Source organism: Falco biarmicus, chromosome 9 (assembly GCF_023638135.1).
Source record: "Falco biarmicus isolate bFalBia1 chromosome 9, bFalBia1.pri, whole genome shotgun sequence".
In the NCBI taxonomy this organism is placed as follows: Eukaryota; Metazoa; Chordata; class Aves; order Falconiformes; family Falconidae; genus Falco; species Falco biarmicus.
In genome coordinates, this window is record NC_079296.1 from 27,475,518 (window position 1) to 27,496,207 (window position 20,690).

Here is a 20,690-nt window from a genome sequence, read left to right on the forward strand (position 1 = left end):
CCCCGCTTCCTTGCCGTCACCCCGAGGGGAGGGTGGGCGCCGCCATGTCACAGGCAGCACGGGCGCCCGCCCCCGGCCCGGGGTCCTCGTCCTCCCGCTCCCGTCGGGCCCGGGCGGGCAGCGGGCCCCTCAGCCCTGGGGAGGCGCCGGGGGGGACCCTGCGGCGGCGTTTGGGCCGAGCCCCTCCCGCGGCGCTCGGTGCCTCTCCCCGGGGCCCTGCGGAGGCCCCGGGCGGCAGCAGGCCAGCAGCCTCCCGGCCTGGGCTGCCCTCGCCCAGGGCCGGGGGACGGGCCGGAGGAAGGCGGCGGGGCGAGTACCCGGGCACCGGCAGGACCCCGTCCCAAGCCCCGGGGCCGCGGGTGCACGGCCGCGGTGCGGGTCCCGGCGCGGCGGGAGGGGGACGCCGTGGCCGTTGCGTGGTGCTGCACGAGCTGGTGCTGCTTGGGGCTGTGCCGGTCCCCTGGCCCGGGGCGGCTGCCAGCCCCGGGGACGGGGAAGAGCCAGCCCTGGGGGAGGCGGAGGAGGGTGAGGGGGAGCCGAGGGGCCAGGCAGCCGCAGGGGCAGGAAGGAAGGGGGGCTGGCAGCAGCCTGTGGCCCGTCAGGGAGGCCGGGGCTGGTGTTTGCCACACCTTGTGCGGAGATGGCCGGAGCGGCCAGGCAGGGGCCAGGGGAGCTGCTCGGATCCGTGCTGCGCCCTGTGCCATGCAGGGATGTGACCACATCCCTCCACCCTCCCAGGACTAGGGCCAGAGAGACACCAGGGCAGAAGGAGCAGTGCCGTCCTGGCAGGGTCTCCCTGGGGGCATCTGCCCCGCGAGCATCACCCCCACAAGAGGAGCCCCACGAGGGATCTTCCTCCAGCCCACACAGCTCTGCAGGACCCTGTATGCCTGCTGCAGCAGCAGAGCCTGGCACGGCCCCAGCAGCTCCATCTGTGAGGCAACGTGCCTACCCCACCGCTGCCGTGCGAAGATGTGGCCCCAGCCCCACGGTGGGAGCAGCATCCTGGGCAGAACTGCCAGGGGGAGCCTGGGCCCCCTCTCCCCGCTGAAGGATCAACACCAGCCCATCGGCTCCTTCCCTGGATGGGACTCGCATTCCTCTTCACTGAGTGTCCTTTAAGCATCACATGGGGTTGAGCTCTCCTTTGCAAGCTGTTCCCATTAGCCCTGAGCAAGCTGTCCACTCCGGGTGCTGCACAGGCTGAGCCTGGGTAGCGTCAGGGTGGGCTATTTGCCAGCTGTACCTGGCCAGGGATGCCATCACCACACGTGGAGGGAGAGGAGCTGTGATGCAGTATGCGCATTTTCCTTTCTGCCTGTTTTCCCTTGTAAACTAGCAGGAGTGCCTGGTGCTGCCCCTTGCCAGGAGAAACCCTGCTGTGAGTTGTACTGGCAGAGGGAGGTACCTGCATGTGGGTTTCCCTCTGGTTGCACCCCAGGGACCCCATGTGCGGGGGATACGGTCCCATGTGCAGGACTCACACCAGGCTAGGCTTGCTCTGTGAGGGATTGGCCTTGCAATGCTGCAGGGTCCTGCTACGCACAGGGATGGAGTGATCAGGAAGGTTACTGCATGCCCTGGGTATGCCCCAGGGAGAGGAGGACAAAGAGGGAGAGGAGGGTTTGGAGCAGGAGGAGGAAAGCTGAGGGGCTCCGAGGGCAACTTTGGTCCAAATCGCTGTTGGCAGGTCCCTGGGCACCAGGTCACGGCCAGCAGGCCAGTGGGGAGAGATAGGCTTTTCCAAAGTGACTTGTTCCATGCTTTAGACATGTTGAGCTCAGGAGAAGCAAAGTATGTTTCAGAGGAGCAACCACTCCTGGGTCACAGATGGAGCCCGGAGCGCTTGCCCAGGTTTCCCTGCTTCCTCTGTAGTGCCTGGGGTAAGTGCTACCCCAAGGAGCCTGTTCTTACGACCAACACAAACTCCCACGCCCAACACTCCAGGATTGTGCTCACACCCTCCCTTGCCAACTTCCGTGCACGACCCAACGAGTGCTCACCAGTACTCACATGTAGGTCCATGGCCCTAGAGGAGGACCAGCTGCCTGGCTGCTGCTCAGCTGGCATTTTGGCCAGACAAGGGCATCAGCTTGGAAGGTGCTGTACAGCTTTGTTAGAGGAGGAGAGCAACTCCCCTAGACGAAAGCCCGTTTGTTGCCATGGAGGAGCAGCCCCTGAGAGGCAGGGGGCAACACGGGACAAGCAATCACAGACAAAAGTCCCTTGTGGCAGGGGTGGGAGGAAGGAGAGCAGCAGGATGAGGCTCCATGCTGTCAGACACGACCCGTCTCAGCAACCAGGCACGCAAGGCTGAACAAAGCAGCTCTATCCTGTGGAATCCCCATGGGAATTGGCCTGGGCAGGTCTGTGTCCCCAGGGACTGATGGAAAGGCCAGGACAATTAGCCCCCACCAGGCAAATCCTGCACCGCAGAACTCCTGCCAGCACACCCACGCTGCACTTGTGCTGCTGCGAGCACATCCCTGCACCCCACGAGATGATCCTGCTGTCTGGGAGCCGGAGGAAGAGCCACAGGAGGTCAGGGCACCCAAAGGGGCTCCAGGCTTAGTGACCAGGGGCTACCAGACCACGGCCAGGCCAAGAGCCTTGCGCATCAGCATGCCCTGCCCCTCCGGGCAGCTGTGCCAAAGGAGCCGTTCGGTTCCCCCCCTCCTCGCTTGCTCCAGGCGATTTTCTGCGGGCCAGCTCTGGGGAACCCTGTGCGCCCAGCACAGCCTGCGGCCTGGTACCCAGTGCTGCCCCGCCGCCGCGCCACACGGTCCCACCCCGCCCCTCGCTCCCGGTGGTATTTCCCGTTCCCCCTCGCCCGCCACGCGTGCGCGGCGCCCCCGTCACCCCCAACCCCGGTTTGGCTGCGTGAAGCGCCGGTGGCGCTGCGGCAGGGGCGGCTGGCGGCACGGGGCCGCCTCACAGCCCCGGCTCACGCCGCGGCGCCTGCAGCAGCCCCCTCCCCGCTCCCCAGGGCGCCAGGGACTGCCGCGCCCACGTGTGCGGCAGAGCCGGCAACGGGGCGGGTTTCGCCGGCGCCGCGGGAAAACGCGCGGCCGCCCCGCCCCGCCCCGCCCCGCTGGGGCGCTTCCCGCCAGTGACGCCCGCCCCGCCCCGCCCCGCCCACCGCGCGCCGCAGGGCGGGGACGACGCTCCTCGCCCGCCGCAAAGATGGCGACGAAGCTCGAGGGCCCGCCCGCCCTCAAGATGGCCGCCCCGCTCCCGGCTGCCGGGCGGCCCCGCGGGCCGGCGCCCGCCCTTCGGCGCGCCGCCGGTGGCGAAGAGGTGGCGCTCCCGGCATGCCCCACGTGGGGCGGGGCCGGGTGGCGCGGTGGCCGCCGGGAGCTGTAGTGCGGGGCGGGCGGCGGTCACGTGCCGCGCCCGGCAGTGGCCGCGCTGGGAGCGGAGGCGCCAAGATGGCGGCGCTGCGGGGCGGAGCGGCGCCCGCCGTGGCCGTAGCCGGCGGTGCCGCGGCCGGGGCGGCTCCGCGGGGGTCGGCGGGCGGCGGAGCCCCGCGCGGGCCGCCCTTCCGCGCCGGCAGCCCCCTGCAGGTAGGCGGCGGCGGGGTGCGGCGGGCCGCGCGGTGACACGTGGAGGCCGGGGCGGCTCCCGCGGCGGCGGCACCACGTGTGCCGGGAGCGGGCCTGCCGCGCCGGCGGCGGGCGGGCGGGCGGGCTTCGCACGGGCAACGGGCGCCCCTTCTGTAGGCGGCGAGGGACGCCCGAGGCTCTCCTGCCGGCGTTGGGCGGCGGCGGTAGCGGCGCGGGGAGCCCTCGGGTGCGGGGGGGGCCGCGGCACGGCTCCGGGGCCCGCCGGGGCGGGGGTCTCGGTACCCCTTACGGGAGGTGACACCCAGCGCCCGCGGTGTGGGTACCGGGGGGGCGCCGGCCGGGTCCCCCCCCACCGCCGTGGTCCCTCTATCCCGGCGCCGCCCTCCCCCACCTGAGGCCGCGGCGAGGCGGGGGGGGGGGGGCGGGGGGCGCAGCTCGGGACGCTGGCACCCGCCGGTTTCGGTGGTAGGAGCTCCGGGTGAAGGACGTGGGAGCTCCGGTCCGGCCCGGGGTGGGGGGCCATCCCCGAGCTGCACCGGGGGAAGCAGGGGATTATTCTGGGGAAAGCGTCTCCCGCTGCGGGGCAGGTCTGGGGCGCGGTGCTGACGCCCGTGCGCGGCGTCCCCGCCACCGCCGGTGGGGCCCGGTGGGGTCTGCGCTACGGCGCTGCCGCCTGGACGGGGAGCGCGGGGGTGCACACGCCTGGATGGGACCTGGGGGCACCTGCCCTGGGCGTTCCTTGGGACTTCGGGGAGCCCCACGGCTGTGCCCTTTCCGTGGCGCTCCTGCCTGGCCAGGGCGCTGCGGGGGAGACACCCCGCCCCGAGCCTAGGCAGGGGGATGCCGAGCTGTCCTTGCCTCTGCCCAGCACGGGTGGGGCCGTGGGTGTTTGGGGAAGAAAGGTGTGTTCCTGCCTGATGCTTCCCGAAAGCGGTTGAGGAGTCCACGGAGCATCCTCTGCTGGTACTGCCCTGGCCGGGGGGAGCCCCCCCAACTTCCCCCGGTGGGCAGCAGCCCGGTGGCCTTGCTGACAGCTCTGCCTAGGTGAGAGCTGCCTTGGCAACCTGCCTGTGGCCATCATGGGGAGGATGGCCGCTCTCTGCTTGGGGCGTAGCCGTGGCTTGGCTGGGCACGCGTTGCATGTCACTGACGCGGCTTGGCTGGGCAGCTGCCCGCGGAGGCCTTGGTTGTGCCTCCTGGGTACCACAGGAGTGAGCACAGCGTCGCCTGCTCTTGCTGGATGCCAGAGGAGCTAGTGGCTACACTCAGGCCGTCTCTGTCTCAAGCTGTTGGCCAGATCCCAGCTCCTCATGTGCCTGAAGCTCGCTCTGGGGCTTTGGGCATCCTCCCGTCTCCCCGGCGGCACCAACTGCTTGGGCATGGCATGGCCTGAGCCCAAGCCTGTCCTTGAACATCCCTGTAAGCCACAGCCTCATCCCTGCCGCAGTCATGAGTGTAAAGCAAACACAGGGAGCTGGAAGGGCTCAGAGAGTGTACCCCCCAAATTAGGGGAGACGGGGGTCTCTGACAGGGAGGAGAGCGGGCAGGGATGTGGGAGCAGGCTGGGCTGGTTCATACCCCCCGCCCCGACTCACGAGCAGTGAGGGCTGAAGGAGGTGCCCAGCCTCAGGTGGATCAAAGGGAGTCCTGGGGGAACACAGCCTCGTTTGCTGGTGACTCATGGCTGTGGGACTCCCTGTTGCAAGGCGCTGAGTCAAGGAGGGCTTTGGAGATTGCCTGCCCTTCCTCCCTCCTGGGCTGTGGGTAGGAGCCGCGGGAAGAGGCCATTTGGGAGGATTTTACTTCCCTTCCTCCAAACATCCAGCGCCGGTCATGGCTGGAAACCTCTTATTAGATGCTGCCTTTGGGGCGAGCCGGCCCTGTGGCAAGATGGGCGGGGCAATGCAAGCCTGGGGGCATCCCCCAGACCCCCTTGCTGTCATCGGGCAGGGGTGAGCCAGGCCCCCTTCCCTTGGATGTGAGATCCCTGCCGCTGGGCTTCTTCGGCGGCCAGGGGCATCTCTGCCTGCCGGTCACCAGCGACTCGGGGCTCCATGCCGGCGCTTGGCAGTGCTGGTGTATGAGCTTGGATGTGCGTCCCTGCTCCTCCCAGTATCTCCAGGAGGGCTGGCCAGGAATCACAGCCAGGCTGCATCGTAGACAGCTGCCAGCAGGGCTCTGCGCCGGGCTCTGACCAGCAGCCAGCGCCGGAGAGGGAGGGGACTGGAGATGCTGAGCAGTAAAACTGCTCTGTAGTCTGATCTGCACGGCAGGGTGGAGCAGTGTCCCGGTGTCACCGGTGGGCTCTGCTTCTGGGCTGAGAGCCTGGGAGAGGGTGGCCCAGGGTGCCACCTGCTGAGCCCCACACCACTGCAGGTTCCTGCTCTTCAGGGCTGACGTGTCAGCACGCAGGAACAGGGCGGGAGGGTTGGGATGGGTGGCTGCAGGGCGTTGCCATGGGGGTCTTGGCTTTGATTCCCATCCTGGTCCTTGGTTGCCTGTGCTCTGGGGTTGCAAAAGGCTCCTGGCTGCATCGCAGCCAGAGGTGCGCGCTCTGGTGGGGGCAAGTCTCTGAAGAGCCCCAGGGACCAGGGGTCTGGGCATGTGGGTTTGGTGCCGCCATATTTTTAGGAAACACCTGTTTAGTGAAAAGCTTGCTCTTGCTCCAGTGCAGCTTCCCTCTTGCTGGAAGATGACTTCAAAGCACAGGCAGGTCTCGTACGGGGGCTGGCGTTGTTTTGTCCTGCATGGGCTCAGGCTTGTGCTGTGGTACCTACGTGAAACGTGGGTGAGCTGCATCAGGTGTGCATCCCCCAAGGTTCAGCCAGATTCTCCCTGTGCTGCGCCAGGGGGAGGACTGCTTGCTGCCAGCTTTGGGAAGGATGTGTGCTCCCCCAGGGCTCCGTCCTTGGTGTCCTTATCTTCCCTGCCTGGGTTATCTCAGCCTAAGCCTGTCTGCAAACAGGAGTTCTTGTCCTGTCTCGTGCCGGTGACATGCCTGTGCTGCTGCTCCGCTCCTGGCAGAGGCTGCCTGTCCAGCGGCTCTGCTCAGCCGGGGGCTGCAGCCCCTGCCCTGGCATCTCACTTTTCCTGGCCACTCTGTGGCACTGGGCTGCGTGGCACTTGTGGAGTATGGTGCAAAAACCTTTCCAAAGTTGTCTTGCATTACGTGAACATCCCTGGAGCTGGCTGGGGGGACAGGGAAGGATGTGGGTCTGGGAATTTGAAGGAAGAGCGGCAGCAAAGCCAGTTTGGTGCTGGATTGCCAGCACAGCCTTTGTCCTCTTGTAGCCTGCAGCAGAGGTGTTGGGGTAGGGCCCCAGCAGTGGCAGCCAGCTGCATCCCTGTTGCTGAGTCCTGCGCTTTTGTTAAGAATTTCGTAATGTTTTTGGGCTTATCTGAAGCGCAGAGTCAGAGGAGCGCGTGACAGTCTGTGGGGTGGGGGGAGCCTGCCTCTCCCCCTCCCTGTGCAGCACAAGCCATGCGTGGTGTTGGGCAGAGCCTGGGAATTGTTGGGCGTTTATCAATTCATCTTTCGCATTTGTGGCTGTGGAGTGAATTGGGCGGTGGTTTCCAGTGTGGATGCATCCCTGGTAATCAAAGGGTCTCAAGCTGAAAGCGGCACGGGGCTTTGTGCAGTGGGGTGGACTGGCCTGAACCTCTCCTGAAAGGCAAGGGGCAAGGTCCCCTGTGCCATCTTCTGACTTGCAGCGCAGCCATGTCCTGCCTGCCTCCCCTGTGTGTTTGGGGTGCTGGGTGTGCAGCAGTGACCTTGGCCGCTGTTGGGGCCCACGTGTGCTGTGGAGCAGATCAGCAGTAGTAGAGGTGCTTTGCAAAGTGTTTACTTGGCTCCCCATGCTCCTCGACAGTGCTTTTCCCTCGAGGAGGATGACCTGAACTTAACGTCGCTGGATGCAGAAACCATCTTGGAGGCCGAAGAGATCCTGGGGACGATGCAGAACTATCTTGACTCCTCTGTGATCTCCATCATTGAGGACCTCTCTCTGAGTGAGGTGGGTGGGGGAAGTGGCAGCTGGGCTGGCTCTGGCTGTGGAATGGGTGGCGGCGGCGGCAGCATCCCCTGTGGCCAGGTCCCATGGCTGTGCCCCACCGCCCTCTGAGACTGCCCCTGCCCTTGCAGCAGAGCAAGGCCTGCCTGGATGCGCAGAACGAGCTGTCCCTGCTGACCGCCATCACTGAGATCCTGGACAGCACGGATGACGAGACCCTGTCTCCCTTCGACACCATCATGGATGCAGAGCTGCTGACCTCACCTCGGGAGCGGGAGAATCCTTCGGTAAGTTGTGGGGCAGAGCCAGTCCAGCCCCAAAAAGGGTGGAAAGATGCTCAGGCAGGGCTCTGCCAGGTCCTGACATGAGGGTGCCCTGAGGTGTTTAGAACCTGGTCCCCAGCACCCTCGGATGGTCTCTGACCAGCAACCTGAGAGAAGGGATGAGCCAGCCCTGGACGCTGCCGGGGCTCCGGTGTGGGCTTGGGGGGGCCATGCCTTTGCCTTGGTGCGGAGCCAGAGATGTGCCAGAGGCTCTGGGGAACAGCATGTCTCCCTCTGCTTGACCAACTTGGGGCTGCACGTGCTGTGGGTGAAACAAGGCTGAGTTTGCTCCCAGGCTCCACGTGATGACATGCATGGCCACTGTGGGACCAGGGGTGGACTGTCCCCTCCAGCAGCAGAAATGTGTCACTGCCTTGTCCTCTTGTCTGTCTCCTCTCCAGTTTCAGAAGTTTCTCAGCTTATCCCGTCCATCACTGGAGTGTGAGAGCCCTGCCCTGGAGCAGCCCAAGGCTCTCAGGCCTCTCGGCAGCGGTGTCTCTGTGATTGGGAAGGTGAGCAGCTGAGCAGGGGAAGCTGAAGGAGTGATGGTGCTGGGGTAACCATAGCTGCTGCTGCCCACCAGCCCCTGCCTTCCCACCTGGCACAGGCATCCTCTCCCAGACGTGATGCTTTTGCAGGGGACCGGTAGTGGTGGGAGCAGGGCCTGCCCCAGCTGGTGGGTACTGGAGGACCGGGGGTGCTGTGGATGGGATGAGGTGGTGAGTTTCCAGCTCTTTTGTGTGCCCTACTGGGAGGGTCAAATGTGTTGCAGCTTTTTGCCTGCCCAGGGGCTTTGCTGCAGAGTTGCAGCAGACCCACAGTTGGCTGTGCCCGGAGGAGCCCCGGTGGAAGCCCAGGATCTGATGCTCACTCTGATTCCCCTTCCCAGACTGACACAGACCTGGCTTGGGACCGAGCTGCTCACAGCCTTGACGACGCGGCACTGATGAAGAAGCAAGTCTGCAGCACCCCAAGGGTGGAGAGGAAGGTGGGCTGGCACCGAGCCCGAGAGCAGTCCCTGCCTCAGCGCAGTGATGGGGAGGAAGAAGAGGAGGAAGCTGCCTTGAGCCTGGAGCTAGACAGCGGCATGGAGGCTGGGGAGTTCTGTGTGAGCGGGGCTGGGGAGGTGCTGGGGGAGCGTGAAGACCCCTGCATCATCAACACGGGCGATGTGTCCTTGAGTGAGCTGGTGAAGTCCATGCACCCATACTGCCTGCCCACCTTCACTGTGTGCCTGGACCCCGAGACTGAGCCCGTGGCCAAGGAGCTCCTGAGCGGTCCTGTCCTGCTGGAAATTGTACCTGGTGAGGGGGAGAGTGTGGAGATCCCTGTAGTCCTGCAGCCCTTGGCTCCCAGCTTCCCTGACCTGGAGCCCCAGCTCCTGGGAGCGGAGGAGAGTACCGGGGAGACAGTCCCAGAGGATCAAGAGGAGCTGCTAGAAGCTCCAGCCCAGGAAAATGGGATGGAAGAAGAGAAGGAGAAACTGCCTGGGAAGGAACCCTCCTGCACTACCCCAGGGGTCACATCCCCACCGGAGGCAGCAGCACCCGGAGCCTGGAGCCCTGACAGCAGCTCCCAGCACAGCACGGAGGCCCCGGCTGGTGGCAAACACGAGGGTTCTGAGAAAGGACGTGGCCGTGAGAGAGCAAGGAAGAGTCGGAAAAAGAAAGCAGAGGAGGACCAAAGCAAGCAGGCCAGGCCAGGCAGGGACTGTGTGGCCCACCGGCTCCGCTCGGCCAGCTCCGGGCAGTCCCTGGGCCAGCCACCCACCGGCCGTCGACGGGCAGCATGTCCCTCCATCCAGGTTTCGGACTTCCTGGCGCGGCAGCTGGAGCGAGCCCAGAAGAAGGGGCAGATGGAGCTGCGTGTGGAGCAGGTGCCGCGGCCCCGGGGCAGGCCCCGGAGCACGGCGGGGGCCTCCCTGCTCAAGAAAGCACAACAGGAGCTGCAGAAGGAGCTGGTGCCAGAAGCAGTGAGTGTGGCCCCGGAGAAGGCTGAGACTGCGGTGCCTCTGGAGAAGACCGTACCAAGAGCGGAGGAGCAGCCAACACCTGCGTGTCCAGACCCGGCAAACCAGGCGGAGGGCGGCAGAGATGCACAGCCAGCCTCCAGGCAGGACGGTGGGGTCTTGGAGGCACTTTCTCCACTCCCGGAGCAAGGTGTGGGGCTGGAGCCCCCCCCGAGCCTGCCAGCATCAGAGCCGAGTGAGGGCCTGCCCAGGGAAGCCAAGCCCAAGGCCCTGAGCCTGCGGGAATACCGTATGCGCATGCTGCACCGCCAGCCCAGCCCAGGCAGCAGGAAGGACAGCAAGAAGCAAGCGGCCAGCAAGTGGCCCAGCGTCCCTGAGCCTCCGACAGAGCTGGCGGAGATCCCCTGCCTGGTGTCACCCATGTGCCCCGCCACTGAGGCAGCCAGCACTCAGAAGAGCCTGGAGAAACCCACCAGCCCTGCTGTGGTCCCTTCTCCTGCTGGCAAAGCTCCTGCTGCTCTGGCTTCAGCTCCAGCGCCTGCCGTGGCTCCACCACCCCCGTCAACACCAATGCCTTTTGTTGCACCAAATGTGCCCCCAGCCACTGGGGCAGCCCCTGCCGGGATGCCACCAGCCTCTGCCGGTGCTTACGCCCTTTACCCACCAGTGCCTTCCTGGCCCTGCTTCAGCCCGCAGCCTGTGGGCTGCCATGGTTTGCCCCCACCACCCAGTGCCGGCTCCTCCAGTACTTTTCATGTGGTGCCTGGCCTCCCGCCTCCAGCCATGGCCTGGCCCCCACCTGCTGTGCCACCCCCACCTCCTTTTGGCCCCGGTGGTCCCTATGCCCCGGTAGGGTGGGCACCACCATCCTACTGGCCAGGAATCCCCATGCCACCTCCGGTGCCTCCCCTGGCCTATGGGGACTCCGGAGCGGCACTGCAGGGTGCTGCCACCTTCACAGCTGGTGGCCACCCCGGCACGGCCCTCCTGCACGGGCAGCCTCCCGCTGCCCCCCGCGCTCGGCTGCCTGGAGCCACCAGCCTTCCCCACCCAGCTGCCCACCGCCCTGGCCAGCGAGGTGGTGGCTGCAGGTGGCCCAGCCAGGCCAGTGACCAGCAGGGTGTCGGACCCCAGGAGGCAGGCACGGCTGGCGGGGGAGAGCTCTCTCCCCAAGGCCCCTCCAGCCCCGTTGGCTGCCGCTGCCCAGCCCAGCAGGGTCTCTCCTGCGGCACCAGCCCAGCACACGGCAGCACCCCAGGCTGCCCCCAGCCAGCCCCCTGAGGACCCCCAGGCTGAAAACCCCACGCAGCTTCCAAAGGGCCCCCCAGCTGCCATCTGTTGTGCTGCAGAGGTGTCCCCTGACGCTGGCCCTGTTGGGGAGTCCCCTGGCACCCACTCCACGGAGGAGGCCGCAGGGCCAGGCAAGGGAACAGTGGAGAAAGCCCTGCCAGAGCCCAAGGCAGCTGCCAGGCAGGAGCCACCCAGCCAACAATCCACCCTCCGGGCTGCAGCACCACCACTGAAAGCGAGCCGAGAGAGCGGCCTGCCCAGCAAGGCCCCCACTGCACGGCCATGGAGGCACCAGCTGCTCCGTAGCCCAGCACAGCCCAGTGACAACAGCAAGGACATCGTGCAAGCCTTCATCAGCGAGATCGGTGAGTGGGGGGGCTGCAGGGCATTGGGCTGAGCATCGCCAGCTGGTGAGACTGTGGCGCTGCCAGCAGCCCAGGTAGCGGGACTGGTTCCTGGCACTTTGAGGGGCAAGGGTGGCAAAGCTGCACCCGCAGGCTTGCAGTCTTCCCAGTGCTCTGCTAGGACGTTGCCTGCAGCGGATGGTCTGGGCTGGCTGTGCCCAAACAGGTCCCTCCTGAGGCTGCAGAGCTGGGTGCTCCTGTTCTTGCTGCGGGAGGTGCAGAGCTGCTGCAGGCTCTGCTGCTGCTCCTCCCCAACACTTGCCTCCTCGCCTGGGAAGGCTGATGCAAGGGGAGGATGGGGCAGGGGTGCATCCCTGTGGTGCCAGGAGGATTTTTGCTGACCGTACTTGCTGTGTTCTTTCTGGCCCAGGGATCGAAGCCACCGACCTGTCAAGCCTGCTGGAGCAGTTTGAGAAGTCTGAAGGTGTGGATGTGGTGTGCTGTCCCCCATGGGGCTCCCTCTGTGCCGTGCCAGCCTCCCTGGGCTGCCTGTGCTCCCTGTGGTGGGGTGGGAGTGGGGGGCCTGGGACACTGCTGCCTGCAGGCTGGTGCTACCCTGCCTGGGTGCCTTGTCCTGGGAGTGTCTTTGCCCCGTCTCCTTGGCCTGTGAAAGCGGCCTGGCGTCCCTCGGGCGGCTGAAGGGTTGGTGAAGAGTCTGGGAAGGAAAGGGGGTGTGCTGCTCCCCTTTCTGGAATCTGGGTTTGGGGTGCTGCCTCTCCCTGGCTGTCCCCTGGGTGCTCCCTGTGTCCCCCTCTGTGTGCAGGCTCCATCCCCTGCTCTCCGGCCCCAGCCTCTCACCACCCTCACCCACCCGCTCTTCTTTTTAGCCAAGAAGGAGGAGGCTCCTGTGCAGCCCCCTGAGGACAAGCGGCCAATGGGGAGCTCTGGGTGAGTACCGAGACCTTTGCAGCCAGTGCTCTGGTGTGGAGCCTGGGCAGAGGGCTGAGCCCTGCCTTCAGCAGGGGCATGGGGCAGCTCTCGGTCCTGGCGGGGTCTGAACCGTGCCAGGGCTGCGTCCACCAGCCCAGGAGGGGCCGAGTTCCTCACTGGGCTGGGGGCCAGAGCTGGCACTGAGGGGGAAAAACTGGGGGAAGCAGTGATGGTCATGACAGCTATGCAAGTTCCATCCTTGCAGCTCTCTCAGATCCTCTGTCCCCTGGCCAGGCCAGTGGGGCAGCTCGCATGGGTGCCCCAGGCATGGGGACTAGGGCTGGGCTTTGGCTGCCACGTTTGACAAAGCTTCTTTCCCCTTCTCAGGCCCGAGACCCAACAGGACAGGAAGCCCCCGGATGGCCTGCAGGCCTCTGAGCTGGCCAACGTGGCAGGTAATGCCCAGGGCAAGGCAGGGGAGCCTGCTGTGTCCTGGCAGGGGCTGTCATGGGGCTGGGGGAGACCAGGGGGCTCGAGGGGAGCTGGGCTGGGAGGGCACCCTAGGCGGGTGGGTTGCAGAAGGGGCTGCTCTTGAAAGCCCACCGGTGCTCTCACAGGCCTCACCCCCCCAGCGACGCCCCCCCACCAGCTCTGGAAGCCATTGCCTGCTGTCTCGCTGCTGGCCAAGGCCAAGTCACCTGGGTCCACGCCCCAGGAAGGGCCCCAGAAGACGACCAAGCTGATGAAAGCCAAGCCGCTGCTCCCGGGCAAGCTCCAGGGGAAGAGCCTGGCGCCAGCCCCCTCCAGCTCAGCCCCCAGCCACGTCTGCTCGGGAGACCACGACTACTGCATCCCGGGTGCAGCGCGGCCGGAGAGCAACGGCAACCCTGGCACGCAGCCTCCTGCTGAAGGCGGCTCCCGCTGGAATGTCAAACACCACCGGGACATCACTATCAAACCCATCTCCTCCTTAACCAAACGGACGCTGGACCAGCCCAAGCCCACCCCACCAGCCCCCACCGCCACCGTGGGGCCGAGCCAGGAGCCCCTGGGGATGGCCTGCCTAGCCCCCCTGGATTATCGGACTAGCGTCCCCAGCAAAGCCACCGCCAGGTGCAGCAGCCCCCCCACCTCGGTGCTCCTGTCTCCAGCTGCATCCCCCTGCCGGGACCAGGAGGTGCGGACTCCCAGTGCCCAGCCCAGCCACGCTGCTGCCAAGAGGTCCCTGCGCTGCTACCGGAGACCCCGGGACTCACCCAGCCCCTCTGCCAGCAGCTGGAGGGCTGGCCGGAGCCGTGCCAGCCGTTCTTTCAGCTCCAGTTCGGATGGAGCTAGTGAGTCATCATCTTCATCTTCATCCTCCCGATCCCGATCGCGGTCATTCTCCCCACCACCCAAGCGGTGGCGAAGGTAAGCGGTGGAGCATCTGTCTGCTTGCTCTTTGGGCAATTGTCTGGTGACCGGTCTTTTGTGAGGGTGCCCAGACACCTCTTTATGGACTTACTTAATGGCTGCATTTGATCTTTTTGTCCTTGTGGCCCTTCTGAAGGGGTGCCTGGCTCACAGAGACTGGGGCAGCTGCTGCGACACCCTGCTGGTGGGTGTCTGGCTGAACCCCGTGTCTGGGCAGGTGTGCCTGTAAGGCCACTGCTGAGCCAGGCGTCCTTACTCCTGGAATACCATAGTATGAGTCCTTGGCTACACCTTGGTTTTGGATGCTTTTCCTGGGGTATTATTGCAGGTGTTGGTGTCTGTGTCACGGGGCTGGTGCAGCCCTAGGTGTAGAAATGAGCCATAGAGGAACCTTCCAGGGAGGTGATGGAAGCAAGCAGAGAAAAACCCATCTGGCTTGGCTGCTTCAGGGGCTCCCTGCGCTCCTTACGGAGGTGGCTGTGTAGAAACGTGGGGCAGCTTGGTTCTTGCGGGGATGTTTCTTTTGGAGTCCTTGTGCATCTGATTGATGCACAGCCTGTCCCAGCTGGAGTGGGAGATGCTGGAGCTGGCAAGGGATCCCTCATTTGCCCTTCCCTGAGTGGTCAGCCGGTTCTGGAGATGTGCCAGGTCACTGGGCATGAAGGGCTTGTCCAAACAAGACCCCTCCATTGGTGACCTGTAGATGTGGAGGCTGGAGCTGGAAAGAGCATGTATATAGTGCCATGATCCAGGGATGGGCAGCTCAGGGGCTTGCCCTGTCTGGCTTGGCTTTCCAGCAAATGCAGCTGGCCCTGTGCTGGGAGATGTCCCTATGGAGTGGGTCATCCTGACCGGCTGTCCTCCAGGAGAATATGTGGCAACACGCCGCACTTGGGGCCTGGGTTTGGTCCCTATGGCAGGGACCACCCGTGTGCAGCATGTTCAGAGGTACCCTGCTGCTGGCTGGAGGTAGCACAGCTTGGTCCCAGAGGGGATTCAGTCCTGCTGCCCTTAAGATCTGACTGGCCTTGTCAGAGAAGCTGTTGTAGGCAGGGGGCTGTGGGCACACAAGCCCAGCCTTTTCCTGGTGCATGCCGCATCCCTCGGTGTGGTTGGAGGCACGTACAGTCTCCATTCATGTGGCAGTTGAGTGCAACACGTGTGTGAAGGCGCCGGTGTCATCCTGTGCACGGTGTGGGGCTCAGCGTAGCAGCCGTGGGCCCTTGCCCAGTTGCAGCCATGTGCTGCCCAGTTTCCCCGTGACTATTTCTTGCTCTTCAGGGGCTGTGCCTGTTGTGAGCCTGCTCCCTTTTCACTGCGGTTTGGAGCCAAGTGGACATCTGTGGATGCCAACGTCCATTTGGAGCCAGCACATCTGTAGTGTCGTTACTGCCCTGGCAAACTTGGGCAGAGGTTTCCGTAGCCTAGCCCACCCTGGGGATGGGTCCGGTCTGAGTGAGGTGCTGGGTACCTTGGGGAGGATGGAGGTCTTTTTCTTCTCCAGAGCCTCGTGGTGCTGGGTGTGGGGAGGGCTCGTCTCTGCACTGAGATGTGTCTCTGCTTCCCCCAGGTACCGCTCGAGATGTTCCCACAGCTCCTCCTCCCGCTCCAGCTGTGGGTCATGTGGCAGGTCCCGGGACAGGTCCTCATCCTCATCATCAACATCCTCCTACTCATCCAGATCGACATCCCGCAGCCAGTCCCACTCCCGCTCCCCCTCGCCCCGCAGGAGGAGTAACAGGCGGAGAAGGTGAGCAAGGTCACTCTGCAGAGGTGTGAGCTCCCTCCAATCAGTCTCCTGTGTCCCACACAGGGGTGGACCCGCTCCTTCAGTATCTCCCTTGTGTCCGGGACCACTCTCTTCTGGCACCCCCATGACTTTGTAGCTCATGTGTCCGGTTTCTGCCCTGCCAGGTACAGTTACGATGCACAGGACCACTACCAAAGGCAGAGGATTCTCCAGAAGGAACGTGCAATAGTGAGTGCTGAAGGGCTGGAAAGTTGGGGCTGGAGATTTCACAGAATCACAGAACGGTTGGGTTTGGAAGGGACCTCTGGAGATCATCCAGTCCAACCCTCTGCTAAAGCAGGTTCTCCTAGAGCAGGTTGCACAGGATTGTGTCCAGGTGGGTTTTGAATGTCTTCAGAGGAGGAGACTGCGCAGCCTCTCTGGGCAGCCAGCACCAGGGCTCTGACACCCTCCAAGTAAGGAGGTTCTTGGATTCAGGTGGAATTTCCTGTGCTGCAGTTTGTGCCTGTTGCCCTTTGTCCTGTGTCTGGGCACCACTGAGAGGAGCTTGGCCCCATCCTCCTAACACCCATCCTTAAGATATTTGTACGTGTTGATAAGCTCCCCTCTCAGTCTTCCCCAGGCTGCGCAGGCCCAGCTCTTTCAGCCTTCCCTCATAAGGGAAGTGCTCCAATACCCTCATCATCTTCACAGCCCTCCAGTGGATCCTCTCCAGTAGTTCCAGTCTCTGTAGGACTGGGGAGCCCAGAACTGGACACAGCACGGCAGATGTGGCCTCACCAGCCCCTCCATCACTTCAGAAAGCTGTGGGGTCACAGCCTTGCAGGCAGCATTGTGGGGAGGCTCTAGCCAGGGCATGGTGTGATGGGTGGCGATGCAGGGAGGGGTGCTCTGTGTGAGAGGTCCTGCTCGCCGGGAGCGCTCAGATGCCATCTCACTGCGCTGTGCATCCCTGCCCCCAGGAGGAGCGGCGAGTTGTGTTTATTGGCAAGATCCCCAGCAGGATGACACGTTCGGAGCTGCGGCACCGCTTCTCTGTGTTTGGGGACATCGAGGAGTGCACCCTGCACTTCCGCTCTGAGGGGTAAGAGCTGTGGGCCGTGGGGCAGCAGCCCCTTCCTGGGGATGGCTCCTCTTGGCCCTTTTCCCGTTCCTCAAGGGGGTGGCACTGACCCAAGGCAGGGACAAACACGCCGTATTGCTGATGATCTCCTTCCTCCTCCTTCTCTGGCTCCAGAGACAACTATGGCTTTGTCACCTACCGCTATGCCGAGGAAGCCTTTGCCGCCATCGAGAGTGGGCACAAGCTGCGGCGCCCAGACGAGCAGCCCTTCGACCTGTGCTTCGGCGGCCGCCGGCAGTTCTGCAGGAGGAACTATGCTGACTTGGGTGAGTTGTACAGCCCCCAGGTTGGGGGGTGGCACCCTGGGTCCTCTCCTTCCCAGAGCTGTAGGGATCCCCTTCCATGTCCAGGGATAGCCCTGCCCCGAGGGACGGTTGGACCAGGGTTCCCCGTCTCTCCAGCGCTGTGGTGGAGGCCAGGTCCCATCCTCCAGCAGCCCAGCTCTGGCTCCAGAGGTTGGCACGTGAAGTGAAATGGGAAGGAGTTGCTGTGGGGATGGCTGGGACTGTGCCAATGTCCCCATGGCTCAAGGCAGCCTCTCTCCATGTCTTCCAGACTCAAACCGGGAGGATTTCGACCCAGCCCCTGTCAAGAGCAAGTTTGACTCCCTGGACTTCGACACGCTGCTGCGGCAGGCACAGCGCAGCCTGCGGAGGTAGCGGCAGGCAAGGCGGAACGCCCGCCCCCACTTTTATACTCAAATACAAAAGACAAAAAAAGTATGGAGAGAGAGAGAGAGAGAGAGAGATGGGGTTTTTAAGAAAAAGAAAAAGGAAAAAAAGAAATTTGTTTTATAACCAATATTTAAGGAGGACGGGTCATTTGCCTTTGACCGGAGGGGCCCAGGCAAGTGGCAGCCCCAGGCTTGCCCCAGCCGTGTAATAAATCTGGATGCCCAAACAGCAGCGCTGCCTCGTCTCCTCCTTCGTGTGGGCCCTTCCCAGACGTGGGCTTGGGCTCTGTCCCCTCAGGACACCGGGGTCTGGTCCCACGAGAGGTAGCACAGATTGGGGACTGGGTGCAGGAGTGGGTGTCTGGGGAAAGTGGGGCAGTACAGGCGTCACCGAGCTGCTTCGAGGGGTCTGTGGCTGCCCCCAGATGGCATGGCGTGGCGTGAACGCACCTGTGAGGACAGGCAGCGTAGACTCCTGGCCATCTCTCGGCCTCTGCTGGCCCCGAGGCACGCGGCTGGGTTTTGGGGCCACCTGCACCTCCCGTGCTGGCCACGGGGGGGCAGTGCGACACCCCCCACCGCCGCTCCCCGCGGTGGGCCGGGGCACTGGGGCTCAAGCCCTTGGCCGGAGCCCAGGCAGGGTTCTGCCTGCTCGGAGGGCAGCGTGCGGGGCTGCCCTTGTCTGCCTTGTCTCCTTCGAGCCTACTGGTTTGCTTCAGCTTGACAGAGGAAGAGGGATGTCTGACACCTCATCTCTGGGTGTCCCCCGAGGGAGAGGTGTGACTGCAGAGAGCCTACAGGCATCCACGGTGGGCAGAGCGTGGTGGGATGGTGCTTGGCAGAGGAAGGATGAAGAGTGACAGGGAGGGGGGATGCAGGATGCCTGTCCAGGCCTTCCCAGCACGCTGCAGCTCACAGAGGAAATGCGTGACCCCAGGCAGCCCCCAAGGGGAATGTGCCTGTCCCTGCTGCGGAGCATCTTCCCTGCACCTCACCCTGAGGTAGCAGTGCTGGGGCTCTGCACCCCACTTTTGTGCTGGCAGCCAGAGAAAAACCCTGCCTTGGGCTGCTGCTGGGCTGGGACAAGCCCAGGGATCCCTAGCACCAGCGTGGGGCTGGCTGAGCTGGCAGTGCTGGCTAGGAACCCCAGGGTGGCATGGAGCTCCCTGTTCAGGGCTGGGACAGGCTTGGGCAGGGTGCAGTGGTGCCCGGTTGGGCCCCCTCTCCGGCACACACTGGTATGGGGGAGCCTGCAGCCACCCAGATGGGCTCTGCAGAGCTGGGGGAGCATGGAGGGAAGGGATGGGCAGGGGCTGAACCCCTCCAGCACTGCTTGCAGTGCCTGGAGTGGGAAGGGGCTGGTCAGAGTTCCCCCAGAACTGTTGCTTGATGGAGGCAGCGCTCGCTACTCTAGTAGGAGAGCAGGGAGGGAAACGGCAGCAATAAACTCAGGATGGAGTGTCCAGTAGGTGTGATGCAGGGTCGGGAGGTGTCAGCGAAGCTGATTCTACCACTTGGATCATGCTCTGGCCTCAGGCCCTTTGGGGGTGTGCCGCAGCAATCTCGCAGTCTGGCATTAAGCACAATGGCTGGAGCCCACTTGTACCCTGTCTGCTCCCCTGGATGGAGGGGAGGGATGTTCCTGCCTGCATGCCGAGTGACTCGTGCCACTCTATAGCCTGGCCCGGGGAGGCCCCCACAGTACCTCAGGTATGTGGAGTGCAGTGAGGCTGCCAGTGGGTTGAGCCCTGGGCAAGTTCCCACCTTGTCCTCTCCTGCCTGGCTCTGGACTTTGCACAAGGGAGGGTCCAAAGAGGTGGCTGCAGGCAAGGCTGTGAGCAGGATGGAGGGGGAGGTGGTCAGGGGGGCGTTAATCAGTAATGTAGCTCTTCCCAGGGATGTCGAAGGTGCAGGAGGGAGTGAAAGGCAGGAGCCGGCAGGGACTTGGGTGAGGATGTGCCTGTCCCTATCTGGAAGTCCGTGCAAACCCCTTCTGCTGCAGCACGCATGCAGCCCCTCTCCTGCCCAGGGCAGCTGAGCCGACTGTGGCGCTGACAAGCATCTCCCCAGTCTCTGAGCTGCCACAGCAGTGCTGAGGGTGTGTGGATCCAAACAAGAATGCTGCAGGGAGACCCCCTGTCCAACCAGCTGTGAAAACACCCACAAGCTGTAGGCTGACTCAAGTCTGAGGAAGGGCTCATGCGCCCAAGAGCTGGGCTGGTTTCTCCAACTGCTATAGCTGGTCTGAAAGTTTATTCGCAGCCTTTCCATGAGCCTCTGCTGCAGCTGTGGAGGCAGTCAGGAGCTGGGAGTGTCACCGGGAAGCCAGAGCTGGGATGTCCCCTGGCAGAACAATCCCTGGAACTCCTGGGGATGTGCTACCCCATGGACCTGAGATGTGTACATTTGGGTAGCCCTGTGAGTATGGTGTCACCCCAAATGTGCGTGCTGCTGGCTGCAGTGTGAGTGAGGCTGTATCCTTCTGTTCCTGGGGCTGGGCTGCACATGGTCCCCTCTCCTCGCTCCTGTAGGTGGGGAAAGGCAGGGAGTGTGAAAGTACGTGTGTTGCCAAAAGAATTAACACCCTGCTGTTGTGCCCTATAAATCTTTCAAGTGTTAGAGGCTGGCTTTAACCGCGTTACAGTTTAATTGTTTCCGTTAGCAATAACCTGGCCCTGTGTTCTTGGGTTATTGATTTAAGGTCTGTTGTGGAGGGTGTGAGAGTTGCAGAAAGGTGTTTTCCTACTACTCAACCATCGGCAAAGGCACTGTTGCACAGAGGAGGTAGGAGAGCAGGAAGCAGTTCACAGTCAGCTCTTTGGAAGTGTGGATGCTGCCGGGAGCTGTCTGGAGAGGATCAGGGGACAGCGGTGAGGAGCAGCACTTGCACTTGGAGCACATCCCTTGTTCAAGCCTGCAGCCAGCAGGTATGGCTGCAGCCACAGAGGTGACTGTAGCTGTCGTGGTAGCAGGGCAGCGTGGATGCATCCCCTGAGCTCTAACGCAAGTGGGACGTGCCTGCCTTTGGCTCTTGCTGGAGTTGTTGCACATGTGGACGGCCCCTGGCTCCATGCCAGCCAGACCACAGTGCTGTGCCGCAGACAGCCCAGTTTGGGAGTTTGGACCTGGACCTCCCAAGGCAGAGCCATGCTTTGGCTCTCCTCTTTGCACACGAATAGGTAAGTCCTGTGGGTGGCCTCATCACTGGCCCAGAACAGTCTTTGCCTTGCAGATGACCTTTAGAAGAGACGGGTGCAGCTTGTGCACAGCCTTTGCACCACTGGCATCAGTGGTACCTGCAG

At 63.8% G+C, this 20,690-nt stretch overlaps 1 protein-coding gene across 1 annotated transcript; it reads left to right on the plus strand.

Annotated features, from left to right (window-relative positions):
* The first annotated feature begins 3,158 nt into the window (after positions 1-3,158).
* On the plus strand, positions 3,159-17,620 carry PPRC1 (PPARG related coactivator 1). The gene is given in 15 exon segments (XM_056352798.1): positions 3,159-3,563; positions 7,433-7,576; positions 7,705-7,860; positions 8,298-8,408; positions 8,786-10,876; positions 10,878-11,520; positions 11,930-11,983; positions 12,387-12,447; positions 12,817-12,884; positions 13,047-13,839; positions 15,413-15,592; positions 15,757-15,820; positions 16,555-16,676; positions 16,830-16,981; positions 17,271-17,620. Coding segments are annotated over 15 exon segments (4,995 nt in total). The 5' UTR covers positions 3,159-3,311; the 3' UTR covers positions 17,375-17,620.
* Positions 17,621-20,690: the final 3,070 nt, after the last annotated feature.